Source organism: Channa argus, chromosome 6 (assembly GCF_033026475.1).
Source record: "Channa argus isolate prfri chromosome 6, Channa argus male v1.0, whole genome shotgun sequence".
In the NCBI taxonomy this organism is placed as follows: domain Eukaryota; kingdom Metazoa; phylum Chordata; class Actinopteri; order Anabantiformes; family Channidae; genus Channa; species Channa argus.
The window spans coordinates 23,814,512-23,836,373 of NC_090202.1; the positions used below are offsets into that span (position 1 = coordinate 23,814,512).

At 39.8% G+C, this 21,862-nt stretch overlaps 1 protein-coding gene across 1 annotated transcript; it reads right to left on the reverse strand.

The window, feature by feature from the left end:
- Positions 1–98: 98 nt before the first annotated feature.
- cog6 (component of oligomeric golgi complex 6) lies at positions 99–21,541 on the reverse strand. Its single transcript, XM_067507706.1, has 19 exons — positions 21,326–21,541; positions 20,862–21,005; positions 20,034–20,105; positions 19,848–19,906; positions 13,196–13,307; positions 12,562–12,644; positions 12,301–12,371; positions 11,257–11,350; positions 9,905–10,033; positions 8,338–8,429; positions 7,456–7,520; positions 7,270–7,361; positions 6,800–6,917; positions 5,706–5,837; positions 5,351–5,518; positions 4,720–4,827; positions 2,967–3,020; positions 2,774–2,853; positions 99–1,168 (listed from the first exon to the last, which is right to left on the reverse strand). The coding sequence occupies exons 1-19, from the start codon at positions 21,458–21,460 to the stop codon at positions 1,021–1,023; spliced, it is 1,956 nt and encodes a 651-aa protein (XP_067363807.1). The 5' UTR covers positions 21,461–21,541; the 3' UTR covers positions 99–1,020.
- Between the last annotated feature and the right edge of the window lie 321 nt (positions 21,542–21,862).

Genomic DNA, 21,862 nt, shown 5'->3' on the forward strand with positions numbered 1-21,862 from the left:
TTACATGGGCTGGGAGGTGTCCCGATTTTCATTGATATGTTTTTATATGCCAACATGTCAAAAGTGTTTAGTGCTGTGGAGTTGATTTTCAATACAAATTTTTTTTTTAGTTTTTTTTTTTTTTTTTACTTTTAATATAAAATAATATACAAATTAAAACAACTGTCAAGGTTTTGGTCTGGATTCTAAATCTTGATCAATATTATCAAGAAATAGTGAAGAAATATATCAAGATTTAGAACTTTAGAATGTGTTTACTGTGTCATTTAATGCTGTTTTAATAGTGAAGAAAAACATCCCCGTGCTGGCAGAACAATGTATTTTGCCAAAGATTCATCAAAAGGTAGAATTTGTAGGAAACGACTGAATCCATTCTCATTACGGTCTCATTTTCACATCTTAGTCAGCACTGTAGACACTGTTTAAAAACCCAAGTGAGACGGAAAGACATATTTTCCATTTTATCCCTACAACTCAAAACAGTTGAGATGAAAATAAACACAACGTTTGTGCTGAAGCTTCTGAGGTTCGTCTTGGCATTGTGGCTGAATTTTCCCGACCACTTTTAAGTGTGGAAAAAATAAGACGAGCAAGCCCCTTCGTTCCTGTGTATCCTTTTGATTTATATAATGTTCAATATTTTCGATATAAATACACTGTTTTGTACAATTACGGACCCCAAAAAGGGTACATAGTGTGAAAACAGACAGAGAGGAGGAGATTACAGTATGTATTAGAAAAAAAAAAAAGCCTGTCCGTCTGCGGCACCAAAATGAAAGTATCATATACATATAATGTTCTTTCCCCAGCACACAGGAGGCTCTATATACAGACATGGCTCTCTTTGAGGTGAGCGACCCACATTTCCCACACAGAACCCCACCTTAACAACCACTTTTATATACATTGGTGTTATTATACTGTACAAATTACACAGCTCTTTAAATAACCTGCCAGCTTGTCCAGTGCTGGGTTTTGCTCTGTGTTTTTGGGACCAACCAGGTGGGACACAAGTGGCCTTCAGGACAGCAAGGTCTGAACCTGCTGAGGGGATCTGGGCACCAGGTTCTCTGGGTCTTTGTAGCCATTAGCTGGGCTGGTCAGCGCCGTGTAAATCTCGCCATAGGCTCTGCACACCAGCTCTGTGGACTGACGGAAAATCTGCTCCCTGCACAAACAGATAAAACTCATACGATTCTTACACTCACAAGATAAAGTGCCAGCAGTGACATGTTATTTTAACTTCCCACATTTATAGTCTCAATCAGTCAAGCAGATCTATGCTGTAATTAGTCAACTGTTCAAGAGCTGAAATAAGTCAGCCATGAGTAAGAATTTGTCCTAATCACTTTTTTGTTCAGTGACCATACTGTGCCCTCACTGCGTAAAAACAAAGAGTGCTAGTATGTGGTGCACACTGCCATCTATGGTTACATTCTACTGCACTAATGCACAAAGCTCAGCAACAAATAATTAACTGACAAACAGACATGAAAAGAAAGAAGTTTACTCCCTTGAATCATCTTTACGGGCGTGTAAATGTGTATTTTATTTCTGTTCAATGATTGGCTGATTATTACATACGTGCAACAAACAGGATTTGCAGCAATTCTGATGCTTGATTAATAGTTTTATTGGTGTCACACTTTGGATGGTTTGATGGTTGATCTTAAGATCTGAATATGTCGGAGGTTTTGGACTGTTGGTCAGACTTAAAGCAAACTCTGAAGATGCTGTTTATTCTCCTTCTTTTGATTATTATTATTATTTTTTTTACAATTTGTTCTTTGAAAAAACAAAAAAACAAAAATCTCAACAATTAACATTAAATGAAGGACATCATGGGACTATTTCTTGCGGTGGATCATAAATAGAGGGTGCAACTGTCAGACTAGAAGAGCCCAGTGAGAGGACTCAGACTCAGTGGGAGCACCTTTGTTGTATCCCACTCAGACTCCTGAGATCCATATTTTTAATTGGCCCACAGAGAACACAGAACCACAGTGCTGTGTATAACACCTTAGTCCACACCAAGTGCACCAACACAAAATCTGAAACCAAAGGAGCCTAAAAGTATATTTCCAATTATTTGTGTGATACAGGAGGGTTGTCGTAGTGATGGCGGGTGTTTTTGTGTATTTAGTTGAGCAGAGAAGCAGACGTGAGAGATAGCAGGAACGCGAGAGAGAGAGAGAGATGGAGAGAGAGAGGGAGAGAAAAGACAAAGAGGAGGAATGATTTCAGGGAACAAGTGTGAGGGAGAAATGGGCCAGAAGCTAATTAATGGCGTCCTGCCCATCAGTCCTCCCATGTCCATTAATAGAGAACATTAACCTGAGGTACAGAGTGCTCCTCAAGCCTGCTGCACTTCCCAGTAAACGTGACTCACAGAAAGAGCCCTCCAATGTAGCAGCTGGACTGAGCTAAAAGCATGTGCATTTTCTGATCAGCAAGACAAATACAGGCAGCCCTGGTGCCGACTGCTCTCTCAATGTGTTAGTGGCTTTAGCAATTTAGCATCCAAACTCGCTGTGCATTTAGTGAAGTGTTTTGTTTGGAATGCAGTAATGATTGTATTACATCTGGGAAACTAATGAATGTTCAACATTATGAGGTCAATGCTCCCGTTCTATTTTTAAACACTCTGAATAAGCTCTTTCCACTGCTGAAACACCATGCGATGCGGTAAACATTTAACTCGAAGCCTGAAAACTCCATGCTATCCTTACCCTGAACAAGTGCGTTACTATGTTCATTAGGGATAGGAACTCACTTGATGGCTGCGCTGAGCAGGAAGTTGAGCTGCGGCATCACCAGAGTGTCCGGTGAAGACAAGTAGCGATCAAACTGAACCTGTTATGTGTGAGACAGTTAACAGCAGGTGAAAAATAAATAGAATCAGAGTAATTAAGTTATTTGGGTTACACAGGGACATTAGCTTTATTCTTTCAGGTAAGGCAACTCACCATTGCCGCTTTCACAGAAGAGCCGTCCAAGCTTGGGAGGAGGGACAGAGGACCCTGAGACAGAAAAGTAAACATCAGCTTAGAATCCAACTCAAGGTCACGATGTGTGAACAGCAACAATGTTAAATCTCAGATCGGAACAAAGGTCATGCGGCTGAGGTCCTCCATCCATTCATGTCTGCAGGCAGCACTGAAAAGCGTTCTTCCTGTGTCGTTTGTATACACTGTGCAGAGCAGCTGCTAAAAAAAGGATGGCGGTAAGGACACAATGATGCCTAAACGACTGGGATTACCTCTGTCAACCTTAGCATACAAAAGGGACATTTTTTGTTTAGTTTCCAAATGGTTTGTTAAAAAGTTAAAGGTTAAAAACACATCATAGTTTCGAGCCGCACGACTCCATCCAAACCTCAGGGGAAAAGATTATTTATATAAAAACGTTTATCTCCCACTATAAATAAAAATCTCACTGCTTCATTAAACATTGGTTTGATAACATGGATTTGTTGGCTATAAATAAGATTTGGACTATTCCTGTAAATTCAATAGAGTAAATTTAAGTCATGAGACCTTCATAATGTTAATGATTTTATAGACTGTGGTTTATCATTCAGCACTTATTTACAATACTGAAAAAAATCTAATGGAAGGAAATCCAATGTAATTCCCTTTTAGATAATAACTGGAAAAAAAAAAATTCCCTCCCTAAATCCTAATGTTAACTAGAGTCAACACATGACTGGCTTGTGAACACAGCATCAGGTACCTTTAAGGCAATTAGCCGACACTGATTATCCCGAATGGCAACATTAAGTCAAGCTTAAATGCCTAAATTGCCAACATTAAAGGCAGCAAATAGAAGGTAGTGGAGGGGTCAAAGCATCAGTACAGTACCTTGAGAGATTTTATGGGATATGGGCACATTAACAAACATACTATCATCTGTAAGCTGCTAGTCGGTGAAGAGTTTGGTTTTAATCACAGTTGTCGTGTGTCTGACTTGTTTTGTCTGATCTACAGTATCACAGCATATCACGCGGATAGAATGTTAGACAGATTAAACTTGAACAGATGAAAGTAAACCTGGAAAGCTTAAAATAGACTTGGGGATTCTTGTCAGTCATTGACATCTGTTATGCTGCTGAGTGTAGACAGTCAGACTTAATCTTTTCAAACAGAAGACTATTTAAGGAAAACCCACACCACCCAAGGAGAGAAGCAGACTGCGGAAGAATGACAGTTCTTGATTGAGCTTTGTGTTGAGCTGCAGCAGCAGGGTGTGGTGTGTCCTGACATGACCTGGGGTTTCAAGACTTCCATGCTAAACTACAACTATTGGTCTCAGTCAGCCCAGTGGCAAAGTGTGCTACACAGAAGGACGAAGGCTCTGGGGAATCAACTTTCTCATCTGCACAGGGGGACTTCTGCAGAAGCTAATATATTTTAATAGAACATAATATGATCTGCTTCCCACTCTCCTTTTCTCATCTGAAAATCAGACAGAAATGCTATTACCCCGTGATCAGATATTGGTCATGTGGTAACCATAGTGATGGCTATTGTAAAGCCCAAATAAGTAGTGTAAGCAATACTTTTAGAGGCTGTATAATATAACAAAGAGGACCATTAGGGAGTCTAACATAGAGGATTTCTAAAAAAAAAAAAAATATATATATATATATATATATCACACTGTTCTATAACTTCAGGAATGAGTGCATGTAAAAGTGTGGTTAAGTGCTCCATGTGAAACCTGTTCAGCGTTGTGCTGCTGGACACAGCTGTAGAGATAACTCAGTCCGGCCCTGGTCAGCATGTAGGACGCCTGCTCGTTGATCAGAGTGTCAAGGTGAGCTTCAATCTGGAAAGTGTGGGAGAGAGCGGCTTAAAATCCAGTCCAAGCCTGCATTGTGAACCAATGGTACTTGTGGCTAATGGAGAATCACTGTGCTATTGATAATGAAACTTCCACTGCAGCTCTTGTGGTGCTCAATTACAAAAGATGTGCTAAAAATAGAGAGATAGATGGCGCATTTGGACATGAGCAACAATACATGACGCACACCCTTCTATTAGATAGCAAATTAAATGTTTTTAATAAAAAGATTTGGGCTGTAAGGGTTTTAATAAAGGGAATAATAGAGAATAATTAACCATTTTATTGTACAATACCCTATACACAAACAATGGCTGTACATTGTACAATCTAACATTAATGTTAGATAGTTTGGGTATTAAGTTTGTCTTAACCCATAAAATATATAGTTGTTTAGCATAACATGATTTTCTTTAGCTTATTGTAACTCAATTTTAACAGATACCTAAACATATTGAACTATTCAAGTGTTTCATTCTCTACAGTGTGTTAACTGTTACTGGCACACCTGGAACTCAAGCATCTCCAGCCTCTTGTCAGTGAATTCAAACAGAGTCAGTGTGGTCTTCATCACATACAGCGAGTTGACCATGTATGTAGCCATATCAGCTGTGCCAAGGTTACTGGCCGACACCGTACACAACTGTAGGAGGGGATCCAAAATGCAAGAGAGCACCTGGTAGAGACAAGGGAAGACTGAGTCTTAACAGATGATCACAACTGCATTTTCTTTTCTGACAATATAAAAAAATATTACCACATTCATATCCTAGAGAAACAGTATATAATGAAAATAAAAGAATAGAGCAAACTGAATTTCACCTTTTCTCTTCACTCTGATCGTATTATAGAAATGTATTTACCTGAGCAAAGTCAGCCTGGCGGGCATCCAGAGGAACCACGGAAGAGTCGTGGGAGGCCAGCACCTCCCTGAGGAGGGTAAGGGTCTGAGTGAGGGAGGCTGTAGGTCCCAGGTCTGCAGGTGGCAGCTCCACCTGCCCAAGGCAGTCAGGACCATATCAGGACAAAAGATAGTAGATGCAAAAGAGCAAAGTTATTTTTGCAAAGGTTAGTTGTGTGTGAACTGCAGCCTTCATGAAGACAAGTGGTTCTCATGACATTATCAAAGCATTACACATTCCGAATGAGCAGCACGATAGCCTGAAAATACAACTTCTATCTACTGCTACTCTCGCTCTGCTTGCTCAGAGTCAGTGAAGCTTTTTTAATGAAGAGGCTTTAGATTTCATTGGCCTATAGATACAAAACCCAGAATTGAGCCGGGCCACCTTTGTCCATCTAATAGAGCAAATTATGAGAAGGCTGTGTTTCTGGCATTAGCTAGAATTGACACCAAAACCCTGAGGGCCTCCAATTTGATTAACACCAAGCTAGAGGGATAATTCTTGTAACTACTATTGATCAGAACACAGCAAGCATGTAATATGGAAGAGCTCCCACTCGTGCTGATGTATATCTGGATGCCAATTTAACTAAACTGTTACAAGTCTTCTGTTTTTTGGCGGCTAAGGTCATTTCAATGCTGCGGCCAGCAGGCCCAAACTGTTTACAAGCATCAGAGCTACAGAAATAGCCTTGTTGTCTTTGAGGGTTTAGAGGCACAGCTGAAATACACAATGTGTGTCCACAGAGCGCAACACTAAACTTCTGCACTGTTGTTAAAGCATTTTTATGAAAGAACACTGTGAACTGTCCTCGTTTTAAAATGCAGTCCCTCTTCTGTATTGGTTTTCTTCCAGTCACTTAGTTGGATGTGATATATGTGTAAAGATGTGCTTTCTTTATCAAGGATTTAAAAGATTGTTTACTGAAGCACTTTTACACATTAAATATAAGCAGCGATCAACTCAAAATGGACAAATGACAACAGGAGGGCACTAGAAAAGGAACAATATTGTGGACTATTCAAATAAAGATCTTCCTATTCATACTATACCTTATCCATTAGTCTGCTTGCATGGAGGCTCAGGCTGTTGAAGAACATTTTTTTGCTGAGAACATGCATTTCCTCCATAGCGATGAGCAAGGAAGCCACACTGGTCCCGATGATCGAGCTGGACAAAGATCAAATGGATGTACAAGTCAACTAGTGCTGAACCCAGTGATTATTTTAATTATCAATTATCTTATTCCTCCAGATAATCAACAAATAAAGGAGTAAAAATATAGCAAAAACCAGCTCATCACAGGCTCCAGGAACTCAAAGTGACTCCTTAAAAATCATTTTATCAAACCCTCAGTGCAAAATTTTGAATTTATTCACAGTCACACCACATTTCGGCAAGGAAGGCAGCTAAAACAGAACCAAAGCATTTCTTAATCAAATGGATTAGCAAACTGTTTTTGATTATATCAGCTTTAAAGGTAAGTTAAAGTTACACTGCGAACTTAGGCGAACTAAAATACCTGATGGTGTGGTGGTAGAACTTGAGCAGGTTGGACAGCTTGTAAAGTAGAACAGCACCTGGCTCAGCCACGATCACTTGTTCTATCCGAACCTAAGGACCAGATTCATAATACACATGAGCACAACATGACGGAAACCAGAATGCATTCAGCAGAGCTCTTCTCTAATGCTATTTGCTTTCTCACTTTGAGTGGTCTGCAGACTCCCTCCGTGATGTGTCCAACTACTTCCTGCATGTTCTCTTCCACACCTAATGCAAGACGGCAAACACAAAACACACACACACTTAATCCTAATTCATTTCTGTATTAGTTTTAGGATGGGTTGTTACACATAGTTAGCACATAGTGAAACTGACTGAAAACGCAGGGTTTAACATTAACACTGTGTACGTAGCATGTTAGAAGAGCAACAGCAGCAGTTCTGGTGCTCTCTGTGTGTCTTACACCGGAGGCATCCTGGTACAGTACGTAACTAAACAAACTAAAATAATAAAAATACTCTTTGAGGTGCGGTTATGCATGAAGTGTGGACAGCTGCGTTGATTCAACTTGGAACATAGGAGCATGTTAGTCAGAGACATGTGAGACAAATGACTGGAAACCGTATTTGAAATGCCTACTATGTCTAATTCAAATTAAATACAGAAAAAATTTTCCAAAGAAAAGCTGACAGTTGACATTTGATGGTCTGGATGTAACAGCTTAGAGTAACAAAATGGACCAAAGACAAAAACCTGTCTTGATTATTAACGGCTACTTTTTTTTAATATATTACAAGTGAGGGACGGCTCATAAACAAAGGCCACATAAACTCATATGTAACTTTTTTTAATTGGACAGAAGTTTAGTTCAACTCGACTGGCTAATCCTGGGCTAAAACTTAATGTCATTGTTTCACCAAATTAAAAGGCAAAAAAAAAAAAAGTTTGTAATTAGTCTAATATTTTTAAAAAAAGGAAAACCAACTATAGGTATGATGCCATTGATTGAAAGTCAAAGTGTGGAAAAAACTGGAGATAGTGGACATGTAACAAATGTGTAAACACCACGTGGGAAATGTCCTACCTTGCAGAGTGACTTGTTTCAGCAGAGCTTCTAGATGCTCTTTCTCTGACGCAGTGGCTTGGTGCAGCCAGGCAAGCATGTCCCCCACATACCTGAAAGAGCGACAACACAGTCTGCATTAAAGAGTACATCACAGTCAGACCTAGGGGCTCATCTTACAAGGGCCTGGCCACAGCCACATTAAGGCAGGGCTCATCATGTTACAATCCTTTAACACACAAACACATGGCCTTTACATAACAGTGGATAACAGAAAGTTTGAACTTAAATTATTGGCAAGCCTGCGTTTGCGAATGTCTTTCTATGTTAAGATGAACACAATTTAAGTTAAAAACTTTGTAGTAAGAGCTGTTTAAGGGTTAAGACTTGAGGTTTGAGGATTACGGTTAGAATTAGGTTTGGCTGAGGGTAATGGTTGTAGACAGGCATTTCATTGCAGTGATTATGGTTAATGTCAGTGAGTGTCCTCACATATATAGCAGGACACCTTATACGCGTGTTTACTTGTGTGCGTGCGAGTGAGTGTGAGGACATAGGGAGGTGAGAAAGAACTTGATGTTCTCAGAACTGGTGATGCCTCCTATAAAGTGGAGGTGATTTTGTGTTCCACACATGGCTGGTATTCTGAGAAAATCTCCCATTTAGCTCCTGGGCACAGGAAGAAGAGGGAGCAAGATGTGGTACCACAGGGAACACAGACACAATCACACAATCACTCCAGACAAAAAAAAGACATTGAACATCGTTTGGAATAGGGCTTTAAAAGTGAAGACTCAAAGGTGCTTGGAATCAAATGTACCTGATTTCTAGTTCAGGGATCATTACAAATACAAATATATTGCAGATACACTCTCAACTACATACACTTAAATATTATAGTAGCACTTGAGTGTTAATTAAATATTTGTCTTCTTAGTTGTCCATGAGCACATGCAATTTCTTAAATTGTAAAATATAAAATTAATGAATCTCAAAATAAATAAATTAGAACTTGGGGTTCAAGGTCAACTTGCCATTAAGCTTTTGTGACACATAACCATAAATGTTCCTAATTTTAAAGAGAGACACTATTTGATTTTACAGATGTCCATTAATTAAACAATACGCTTTGGATCCGAACCGATGCACGATGTTCAGTGTCTTTTTTTTGTCTAGCGGTGTGTGATTGTGTCTGTGTTCCCTGTCGTACCACATCTTGCTCCCGCTTCTTCCTGTGTCCAGGATCTAAATGGGAGATTTTCTCTGAATACCTAAGTGTACTTATTCAGCTCTTTAATGGAATGTGAGAACTTTCTTTTATTTTACTTTTATTTAAAAAGGTTCCCAATGATGTTAAAAACCTCTTTTTCACTGACAACCATGCTAAGATACTGTCAAACTGTACACAAGGGATACACATACATGTAGACAAGTCAATGTTAAGGAAGGTAAAGTATGCTAAGAGCATAAGCATGCAGCAAAGGAGTCTCTCCCTTTACTACAACATAAATAAAGCCAGCAAAACAATATTGTTTAATTTGATTCCCATCTGACATATTCATTCATTGCAAAGGGAGTCGAGATGTACCTCATCGGGTCATGGGAATGCATCTCAATGGGGCGGGGAGTTCCTCCCGGCCCGCCGCGAGTTAGGGCGTCAATGAAGCCCCGTACCACAGCACACCTGCGCGCAGTTCCAAACTCATCAAGGGTGTATCTGACCAAACAAAAGAAAGAGGACAACATTCAACACCCAAACCTCGTGAGAAAAGACAGCGGCCACTGTGTTTTCGTGCAGACTGTCTGTCGGAGGTCAGTCGCTGACATACATCAACAATGTCGGCAGCTTTTCCAAAAGGAAAGAGTTTGAGGTTGTTTTGATTACTTGACGTTGGCAGACTCTGTGACAGACTAAACACAAGATAAGTGCTGAATTAAGATTCCAGGAACACTGGTCTTCACATCCCTTGCAGGCACATGACCTTCAACACTTTCTGGGTACTGAGACAGGTGCATTTCCGAGAATGCAGTTTGCCAGGTTTGCCATGAAAACATATACTGGGGGGTAATGTTAAAGTTTCTTTGTGTTATTGTGTTTTGTATGAAACACAAAGTCTAAGTTTCTGTGAGCTCTACGCAATTCTGTGATATACATGAGAAGAAACTGGTTTCCTATAATGGTGAGTATACATGCATGCATACGGATGCATGGCATTCAGCGCCTTAAAAACATTTTTTTCATTTCCTTTAACGTGCATTTTCGGTTTCAGCCTGTGCTTTCCTTAAAATAACTATGAGCAATGGGTATTAATTGTGTACTTTTCGAACCACTTACAGGATTTTAAAACTCAGTCACCAAAGCCTTGTTAATTGAGCCGTAACCAATGCCGGCTTCAAAGCAGTATGTAAAGGCAGCATCTTTTTTGAACATTGCTTTGTTTAAATATGAGAAATTTACATTTTTGCATTTATTCATGCTAAAAATGCTCCTTGTTTCTCTCTCTATTAACACAGGGAATCTCTTGTCTCTCTCTTCTGTGTTAAACTCTCAAATCTCACCTGTTAGCACCCAACGAAATCCTGTGCCATACTTAGCCTGACAAAACCTGTGGGAGAACTACTACGTCTTTTGAATTTCACAAGCATGTACTTCTGTTCCTACGACGAATATCTGTGTATATCCTGCTGCTGCCTGGCAAAGATCTATTAAACACAAGTGGTTCATAAACATTATAGGGCCTGTATCTGAGCTACGTTTATCAACATTTAAAGACCTTTACCGTTACACGCGTTGACCTCTACTTGCTGCTAGTGCTCTTAGGAAAACACTGATTGAGTATGGACAGAAAGATAAATGAAAGGCACACATCATTTTTTTCTGACGGCTAAATAAAGATAAAAAAAAAAAAGTGTTTTTTTGAGTGTGTGTTTATATGTTACTTGTAAAGGACAGGACGGTCTTGTAAGGACTCCATGGCTTGAGTCAACACAGGGCTGATATCACATGTCTCCTGGGTTAGTCCCCTGCATTCATCTATGTAGAAGGAAAGAAAACCAGACAAGAAATGTAGCTACAGGAGTGGGAAACTCTCATCCAACTATTGAAAAAGTTGCTGTGGTTAGTAGTAACTATGCTCCATTTGATGTTGCTTAATGTTTTTGACCATGGCAACCATGTGGCCAAGAAACAAATGACACCCAATCATATTTTCCCATGAGCTTTTACCAAGAAGACAGTTTGCTTGTGCTTCAGACAATACAAACAAAGGCCAGTCAGAGCTGTATCTTTCAGTCTGCGGAGAAAATGGGTCAACGCACTCCATTTTTGTCAGACCTTTCTAACTGCTGGAGATGTGTTCTTCAAACAGTGTGCAGTAATATTTTGTAGAAAAACAAAGAAATTAGAATAACTTCTACTGAAGACTGATAAATTACAAAACAACATAATAACTTGCAGCTCTTTTGTTTTTCCATCACCATATTTTCACTTCCCAAATTTCTGGATTTGTGTCTTTTGGCAAATCTAAACTACAGTACTATTACTACAGTAATATAACAGGAACACATAATTTAGTAGATGCTCTATAATTTGTTATTGTATAATTACACAAATGAGGTTTACGCAAATGGTTTGTTTCCATTTGGATTTCAATGAAGAAACATTTTCAAAAACTGGTTTCTAGCATTTAACCTAACTCTGAGGTTATGAGTCACATATGTCCTCGAAGCAGAACTATACACACTATCACTACATATTTACTGCCATATGAAAGTCCAGTTTCCAGTTAGTTATATATTGAACAGGCACAACAGTAGCACGCTTTTCTAGAGAAACAAAAATACTTAACAAAAAGCACTTGTTCGATCTTAACTGTCTGTCTTAGATAACACGACTGGCAAAATCAGTGTGGAGACCTTGTACAAAGTGGGACATAGTGAGTCAAGTTTATCCCCCAGCGTACTCATGATATTAACTGTACTCACTCTGAGCCCAGCGGTAGAGCTGCTCATATGATGTCTCCTGTAACACAGCCATCTGCTCCATGATCTCTAACCTGGAACAAGCACATGAGCAAAACCGAACATTAAATACTCATGACCTGCAGCACAGAATCAGATCCCTGAAATACCAGAGATGAATTTTTTTCCCCCCCCCTACTTGTCTGTTCCACATCTATGGTTCAAAATAAACGCTGTAAACTGCACAAAGACAATCAAATCACTGCAATAAGATGAGCACCTCACCCAGCAGTTTGCTGATTGGTTCGCAAGAGGATTTTCACATCCTCATGGATGTGCTTTACCCGGCTGAGCGCTTTGAAGAAATCCTGGGAAAATGTACATTAATAAATATATTAGAACAAAATGCGTGGCACATCAAAGAACAAAAAAATTTTAAACATGGACTGGTCATGTAATATTGAAACATATAACCTTTATTTGATGCCAACATACAGTATTGCATGGTGTCATTTCATATCTAAATTCTACATGTGCATATAATAGACATATTAAAAGTTAACTTTATTTGATGTTTTACTTTTGTTAACATATTAAACAGTAGGGATATGGTACAAAGTGAGAGTTTGGATGGTAGGAAAAGGTAAAAATCACTTCAAAACAATAAAATTTATATTGTCACATCTTTCATTTTTAAATAAACAATTTATTAGATATTGTGGAGGCATGTTGGCAATATGACAAGACTAATCATCCTTAACTAGAGGATGCAGATAATGGGAAAAAAAAAAGGGAAACAGAAACAGAAGACAGCTACATTTCACCAAGTTAATATTCTGCAGATAATACTTCATCCTCCCATCCTGTAGGTACTGAAAAGAGGATTGAATTTATTAATTTACATTTGAATGACAATTACCTCAGTAACAGGTGCATCTCGAGCCCCTCGCAGTGTGGCCATTTCCTCATGAGACAGCTGGAACTTGGCAAGAAAAGCTTGAGCAACCTGAGATCTCACCTCCAGGCGGTGACTGAGGGGAAGGAGATAAATGTCCAAATCACCTTCACTTGTGAGTGTTGCACTGTAATATTTTTCAAAAGACATATTTATATCTCTGTCTGATGCTCTGTCATTAGGATTTTGTTCAGTTCACTATGATTTGTTTTGTCTGTCGTCAAGGCCTTTGTCGACTTTGTGTTCACATTTTTCCTTATGTCTTTCATCAGTGAGAATTTGTCATACCCTTGTGTTTTCTCACAGCGTAAATAAACAGACCCTGTCAGTGTGGAAAATTGGAGCAATGTTATATGCTTTTAAGTTTAAATATAGTGCAGCAAACCGGTTTGTCAACAAGCTGCAATGCTCCAAGTCCTACAGAAGATGGCAGTCATACTCCTCGCATGCACACGCCTTCGCCTACTGTGAACAGTTAAACAGCAGGGTGGGACACAGTGAAGATATCATGTGCAGCAGTCACAAAATAAATAGCAAGAAGATAATGGCAACAAAAAGAATGCAGAGCTGTACACTGGCCAGATTTTGTCATTATCAATAATAGCACGGCGATCACTATCACAATAAATGTCTCAACACAATAGTGACCATGGCAACTGCCCCAGTCAAACAGGGAAGTCTGTCATGGGATAGCGAAACAACAGCAAGTCCTGCCTCTGTTCCCATCTTTCCATCCAAACCTCATCTATTCTTGCCTTCTCTGTGAAGGCAAGGCAGGATCTGTAAATCATCAGGTTGTTTTAGTGGCGCAGAAAACCCCAACATTATCTGATCATTGTCTCTCACACCACTATTACCGATGCTCAGCCAGTTGTAAGTGTTGTAAATCTGTTATAGGGATCTACAATGTAGTATTTCTCTGTACAACTCGCCGAGCGTCACGCACAGTAGCTTAAAGCTTCTTTGCCCTTTATGTGATGTATGTGATGAGAATTTGTTGCGACATACAAAGGAGACCAATTGGCTGGACCACCACCTTCAATTCCATGCACAGATAGGCTCGGGTAGCACGCTTTAAAATGGCACTTCATTACAGCTCTCTGGCTACATCATCAAAATTGTAAGTAGGGATAAATGATACATTTTTCATTCTATAGAGACACAGGGGCCCTACTTCTACTAGTAAATTCTTTCACTGCCACAAGCCATCTTGTCTGTCACAAATATCCTGTATCTGTCAACTTCCCAAACTTTGCAAGTCTGCACAAAAATCACAAAGGGTCAAAATCCACTCAATACAAATTGAGTGGAGTGAGAGAGAACACATCATGCTAATGAGAGATAACAAATTAAAACAAGACGAACTTTAGCTACCTGGGATCCCAACACAATTACCATGGCATAAGAAAACAGCAATATATGCAAATTAGATGGTAAATGGTCTGCAGTTATATAGGGCTTTTCTACCTATTGCACTCAAAGTGCTTTATACTGTTTCTCATTCACCTATTCACACACACCGAGGGAGGAGCTGCAACGCTGGCCAACATTCACCAGGAGCAACTAAGTTGGGGTTCAGCGTCGTACAAAGACACGTAACATGTAACTGGAGGAGCCGGGGATCGAACCAACAACTGCGGGATTGGTGGACGACCGCTCTACCTTCCTGCACTACAGTCGCCCCTTTGGTCATTAATGAAATTGCGTGAAACCCAAATTAAAGAAGCTGATTCATGTGAACATGTGTGTCTTCAAACAGCGCTTTTTGTAAAACAAAGGAGATTTTATCGCTAATATGTATGTAAATATGCATATGAATTTATGCAGCAAGCTTTAACAAACAAATCAAACTGCATCATCTATTCTACAGAGAATGTACAGAGAAAAACCAGTTATTTGACAGTGAAATGCAGAAAATGCAAATCATTAGTAGTTTTTTCCCCCAAAAAGGACCAAGGCAGCATCCATTTTGCTATTAGTCACCATTCAACATTGTTCTCATGGTTCGCACCAAATGTCTGAAAATTATCATTTACTCTTTTTCCCATGTGAAAAATATGACCAAATGAGTTTCATTTTTAGACAGTAATTGATAACAGTGTCGCTGAGGTAAGGACATGTTGAACTTTAAATGGAATATGGAAGCAACAGCAGAGCAAAGCTTTCTCACATGTCAAACCCGTGCAACACATTCACTTCTCAATTTCTCATGTACAGGCCACTTGTCGGAGACGTGTTCCTCCAGGATGTAAATAACAATATAAAAGGCTGTGCATAGTCGTACAAGTTGAGGAGAAGGGAATTGTGGGAGCTGCAGCAGCAGACCAAAGGAGAGCAGGGGAAGGATGGAGCAGCAGGATCATTTTTTACAGCGCTGTCAGGACTTGACACATTCTTCTTCAGACTGCAATTACCAAATACCAGAGAGAGGCAACAGACTTGGGTGAATTGGCAATGTCACACTGTGAAGGCAAGTATGTAGAGACTCCTGGCTAGTGCTTCAAAGGAAAATGAACTCAATGATGTAAGTTTTTCTCGAAGTGTGCCCAACAAGCACAAACTTTAATTAGATCCAGGTTACATAATGTTATGTGAGGAACAAAGACAAGTTACAGTGTCTTTGTCTTCGCGTGTGTGTTTGTGTGTGGCTGCTTGCGTGCTCGGATTTTCCAACAAGGCCAATTGATTTTGTCTGTTCAAGCACAGAAATCGTTTAAGCAATATAACAGTGCACAATCTCATAAACAGCTTCGTCAAACCGAAACACTGAAAGTGCCAGTGCCTACTTAATAACCTCATAGAGCCGAGCTCGTAGCGCAGCCCCACGCTTCCAAAAACAGAGAGCTTGATCAGTAACATTAGCCACATTCATTGTTTATTATACAGAGTGCAAAGACAGCTTAAACTTTCATTTTCAAAGGTGACTGATAATCAGACCAGTCAAGCAGATCAGCTGCTCTTATAGGAACAAATGAATGTCCAATCACCTCATTAGTTCTGATCATGTGGATTGATTGTCCATAAATATCTGAGGGGACATTTCAAAGCCTTGAGTGGAGATTGGGTCTTCACAAGGCGGAGGGTTAGCCATGTGCCAGTGATAACACAATGCTGCATCACGTCACGTCAGACAACACAAAGGCATATTCACAGCAACACTGTCAGTAACAGCCAGCTGAGGCGTAATAAGGCTCAAGTGTCATTTACATTCTAATTCCCTGATTGTTCTCTCGAGGGTTTCAGAGCTCTTGATTCATTAGTGAGCAACACAGAAGTCATACTCAGAACATTTGCTTTATTCTGAAGAAGAACGGTCTTAATGTAACACGGTTGTATGTCTGATAATGCATCCTATGCCATTGGGAATACTGAGAGAAATAAATCTTAGTTGTGGTTAATACATATGTCTACATTGATCTCTGGCTTGCAGCCAAGCAGACCTACTCCAGCTACCTGAGGGCATCAGTAATAACTAGAGATCTAACCCTACAATCCAACCCCTATTCTCCTCCAGCTGCTTGTGAGGTCACAGACGCATCCGTCTGTGAGACGTCTCAACTTGTTCAACATGATAACATGTCACACTAATGCAAAGATCACACAGTGCAGTACAGGGGGGTAACATTACGTTTCATTATTGAACATCAGACAACACCTATTTAGTGGTCCTGCTGACAGCGTCTTTGAACAGCACCAGCCCAAAACAAAAGACCAGCATGTCTGAGAGCCGGCAGATAAACACGGGTCATCCAGGCTTATGGCCTTGCCTCATCCACCTTTGCTTTGACACACTGTAAGCAAACTGTTGTTTCTTCCTGTTTCATTAAAGCTGACAAATGACACAGTGCCACTGGCAGATAAGACAGCAAGCAGTTCACGACAGGTCTGCTCTGCCAGATAAATACGCATCAGGAGCATCAGCACAGCTTCGAAATTACTGTCTACTCTCAGCAAAGCTGCCCTATAAGCACAAAATGTGATATTGTGCTGCAAATCGTAGCATGGCTATAATAGGCTTTAACAAGAGAGTAGTAAAAAAAAAAAAAAAAAGACAGCGAGTTGGGACTGCAGAGGATTGTGTGACCTGGAAGACTGGAGCTGTGTGGTGCAGAAGCCTGAGTGGTGAGTGGCTGAAGGAAGACAGCGCGACACTGCACATCCTCTGGCAGCTCGCCTGCATCAAAATGGCTAAAGACAAAGTCAATGCCCAGTGTGCGCACACTATCCTATTCTATCTGGCTGCAGGGCCATTGTGGTTGTGCAAATGAAAATATCACACCGTCAGACAGCAGGACCCTATGGGACCACTACACAATAAAAAGCCATGGCAGAGGCATTCATGTAAAACCTCTGACCACTTGCGTTCAGCAAGACCCCCTACACAAAGTGACACGACATTTATTAATTCACTGCCTGCACATGTTCACTGGTGGCATTATTCCCACTGGTGTCTTTCACTACTCCCAGATTCAGAGCTCATCTGCTGCCTCTTCAATCTTGCTGATGTCACCTTTTCGGCATGGAACTGCCATGGTACATCAAAGCTGTCAGCGCCACTGTTTGCCAGAAATCTACATCTTTGCCCGTGTCCCTGCCTCCATGACAACTCACAAGGTCACTGAGCCAGAGGTCAAAGCCGCCACAAATGCTAATGATAGCCCATGTCAACCACCAGCTATCAGCGAACGGGGTGTTTTATTTTTACGTCCCCACAGACACTTTCTCAGCCAAATTCATAGCCTCATTTTATTGGCAGCCTTTCAAAAAAATAAAAGATAAAAGCATCAGTATTCCAACAGCTGTGGATGAGTACCCAAGATACACAGACTCCAGTCATGGCGTGTACTGTACATATTGGATCTGAATATCTGATGGCTCTTAATAATTGTTGTCAGCAAACCTCAATGCATGCGCCTAAATATTAGAACACAGTGACAGGCTGCTCTCCAGCTGTAATAACCTGGCTTTAATATGAAAAGTGCAGCATAAACAGGGACTACTTTAATGTGCATCTCAAGACCCAACATCACAGAACATGACAAATGAAACAAATCAAGCGCTATTAATGATGATTGCTGCCCTACTTATGCAAATAGACAACTGCAGGAGAAATATTCGTCAACTTCATAAATCATTGATCTGTTCTCATCAAAAATAAAAACGTGCTCGTCAGGCTCTACTGCACCAAATCTCTTCAACTTCTGACAGACACAACAACATTTTCTCTTCAGCTTATAAGTGTTTTAACTTGGCAGTTCATTTTTGTATTATTAAAAATACAATTCAGTTATCATTGTGTAATTACATTGGGGGAAAAATCCCTATTGACTGACGATACATAAGAGGCAACTCCTGGAAAACAAGGAGGTGGTATCTCATGCAGCCATTTGACACTTCTCAAACAACATGTTTGCAATAAAAGCTTATATCCTGCAAAGTGTACCATGTTGTTCCTTGTGTTTTTATTTTTCTGGAAAATGGCCTGAACAGAAAACAGAATAGTTTCTCTGTGGAAACACCAGAAACAGTGAAATGTCCGTGTCTAGTGTTTGACTGATGAAGATGCCTATCAGTGACATATGTGTGTGTTTCCAAAATGACTTCACACTTCAATACCGATAAGAAGAGAAACATCGGTGTGAGATTCCTTAGAATTTCTGCTAATGATTTAGAATGAAGTTGCCATCCTATCTCCATGAACTTGCTCACATTCTGAAATGCTGGTTAAAGGTTCATGATTTACTTTTACTTTTCTGTTTGATGGCAATTTAGGTACGATCAGACCAGAAAAACGATTTATGCTTTTAACAGTATATAGAGTGATATGTTAATTTGGCCATGCATTATCACAGTGTCATGAACTGCATAACAGTACAGCCTGAATTACTGTTCTCAGCAAACTCAGAGAGATTCCCATGACTGCACAGCTCACCAATCACTGTCTCGCTGCCACTATTATCTGAACTTTGATCCTGCAAACATCACACTGACACTTTAATATCTTTTTAAATTATGACTGTAAGTAGTCTTTGCCGGGGGGTAGAGCGGTCGTTTTTTGGTTGTCGGTTCGATCCCCCACTCCTCCACATGTTGAAGTTAACTGGATTAACTCCTTTCAGATGCACTGTCTACCACAATTTAACCATAAGTTTAGTACAGTTCTTAGTAGTAATGATTAATCCATGTTGGATTATACTATATTGTACATGAGTTACTATTTTCTAATCACTGTGTCGGAGTCATGCATGTGGCAACAGTTAGTGAGTTGGTCTTTTTTCCCTAGAATTACTTTGTATTTTACTTTTTTATGATGAGTCTTGCAGATTTCACAAACCCCAGTTATTTATACGAGCCATATGAGTTTACGATGGACCATGTCAGACTGACAGCAGGTGAACCTTGGTCACAGATGCACCTTGGATAAGCATAAACCTGGGTTTAGACCCCTGCTGAACACTAATATCTCCACTTAAATAGATGAATCTCTAAAGTGAATCTCTTAAAGGTCAGTATGACCAGGAGGAATGATTAAAGTAAATAAAACCTGTTTCAGGTTCAGTGACGAGTGTTTCAAGACAGACAACATCCACAGACATGCAAAATAACCAAAACTCACTTTTCTCCCTGCAACTTGTTGGTTTTTACAATGAGGTCTTGCGTTTTCTCCTTCACTGCCTGTTAAAGAAAAGTATGCCAAGATATTTTGAAAAAGAAAAGAAATTCCATTAATAACTCATATAATGCGATTTAGAAACAACCCTTTGTTGTTGTTTCAAACAACATGTGCAGATGATTACCATACCTTTAATCGGTCCGTCATTTCTTCACAGCATGTGCTCATGGCCTGGATGTCCTCATGAACACTTTCTAGCTCCTGTGTAGAATCATAAATTACAGTTTCTGCAGAGTTAACTAGGTTACATTTAAGTTTTTAAGACATTTTGTTAGAAATTTAATATCAATTTTACCATTATACCAGACAAATATTAACAAAAAACAGTGGGAATGATAAGGTATAGAGTACGTAAGTGCATAACATTTATTGATATTTACAGTATATGAAATACTTGCAGTATATGAAAATAATTGTGTAATTGATAAGTTGTCAAACATTACCTAGACTAGACAAAAAAAAAATAGGAAATTGAAAGATTTAAAATTGTCTTCGGTGCTGGTATTCTTGCTGTTATCTGTTTGTTTTTTTAAATCCTGCATATTAGATCCTAAAACACTCAATTAGCTTCTCACTGCAGTACATTGTAATGGATGAAATCTGCTGTGCGAATACATTAGCAACTTTTGTTGTTATCCTTTAACTGTTTAAATCCTACATCATCTGTCTTGTTTTGTACAATAGAGTATTAAAATGCGCATCTGGTACCAGTTTTCCTTGTGTGCTAAGGCAGACGGTGTTATTTTTTTCAGAAACCAAATCCTGAAACAGAATCACCTGAAGAAGGCCTGGCACCAAGATGGGATGGTGAAACATTTACATTTACAAAGAAGAAACATCTTCAACTGCTGGTCTTTAAATGTTCTTTTCGTGATTCTGGCCTTAAGGTTGTGACAGCGCGGTTTGCACAAACGCTAATGAACTGCATATTCCGGCAATGCTATTAAAGCAACTCACCTCTTTGACATCTTTAAATATTCCTGCAAACTCCTCGTTAATCGCCAGACTTCGTCTCTCTATGTCACCGCGAAGATTTCTCCTAGTGCGCAAACTGTTCTCACTGAAGAATACAGACAGCGCCTTCAGAGCCTCCAGCATGTCCTGAAAGCAGGAAACCCACGTTATAATGTTAGTTGTGATGTTCCAAGTGAGTATTGTCCGCACAGAACTGCTTCAGCAACTACTTAGCCCCAGTCTGTGCCCGTCATGTATCGCGAGCAACGTTAAAAAACACAGCGTTACATAACAATAATACAACTTTATCGTAAACTATTAGCGGAAGACACAGTTTTCTGGGACACCATTTTTTAATCATTTGAGCGAAAATTACACTTTATCAGCTTAAAGCTCAAATATTGCTCTCAGACAGCGCTACTGTTAGCTAGCTGGTTAGCTAGCGAGAAGCTAGTCTCCGATCTTACCTTATCGTTGTCAAGCCTTGTCTCCAGGATTTTGTTGAGCTTTCTTGACAACGGGTTATTGGGTTGAGGGGGCGCATTTGGATTCTGTAAGACAGTAGTGCTGTCAGCCGACATTTCCACTTTAATATCAGCCATTGTATAGAAACACCTCCACGTCAACTTTCAGAAAGATGTTTTGGTCCGCCACAAATTAACGACCGATCGTTACATCTGTGGAGGAGAAGGTTCCGCTACGCTGTTGACGCTGTTTATTCTCATATTTAGACGTAAAGTGACAAGGGAGAGGTAATGGTGAGGGCATTAAACAAAAATAGCATTTCCTTTCTATATGGGATAATCCCTCCTGCAAACAACTGCAAAACTGTGTTCCTCCATGTTTAGTACTGACAAACGCCCTGGATGATATTAACGAGTTTGCAGTGGATGAATGGACTTTTCTAATGCCAGTTTATCGGTTCGGCATAGTCGTCAGATTATGTTAAACACACTGACATAGGAAAATATTTAATCTGAAAGACAGTGAGAGTGCAGAGACCA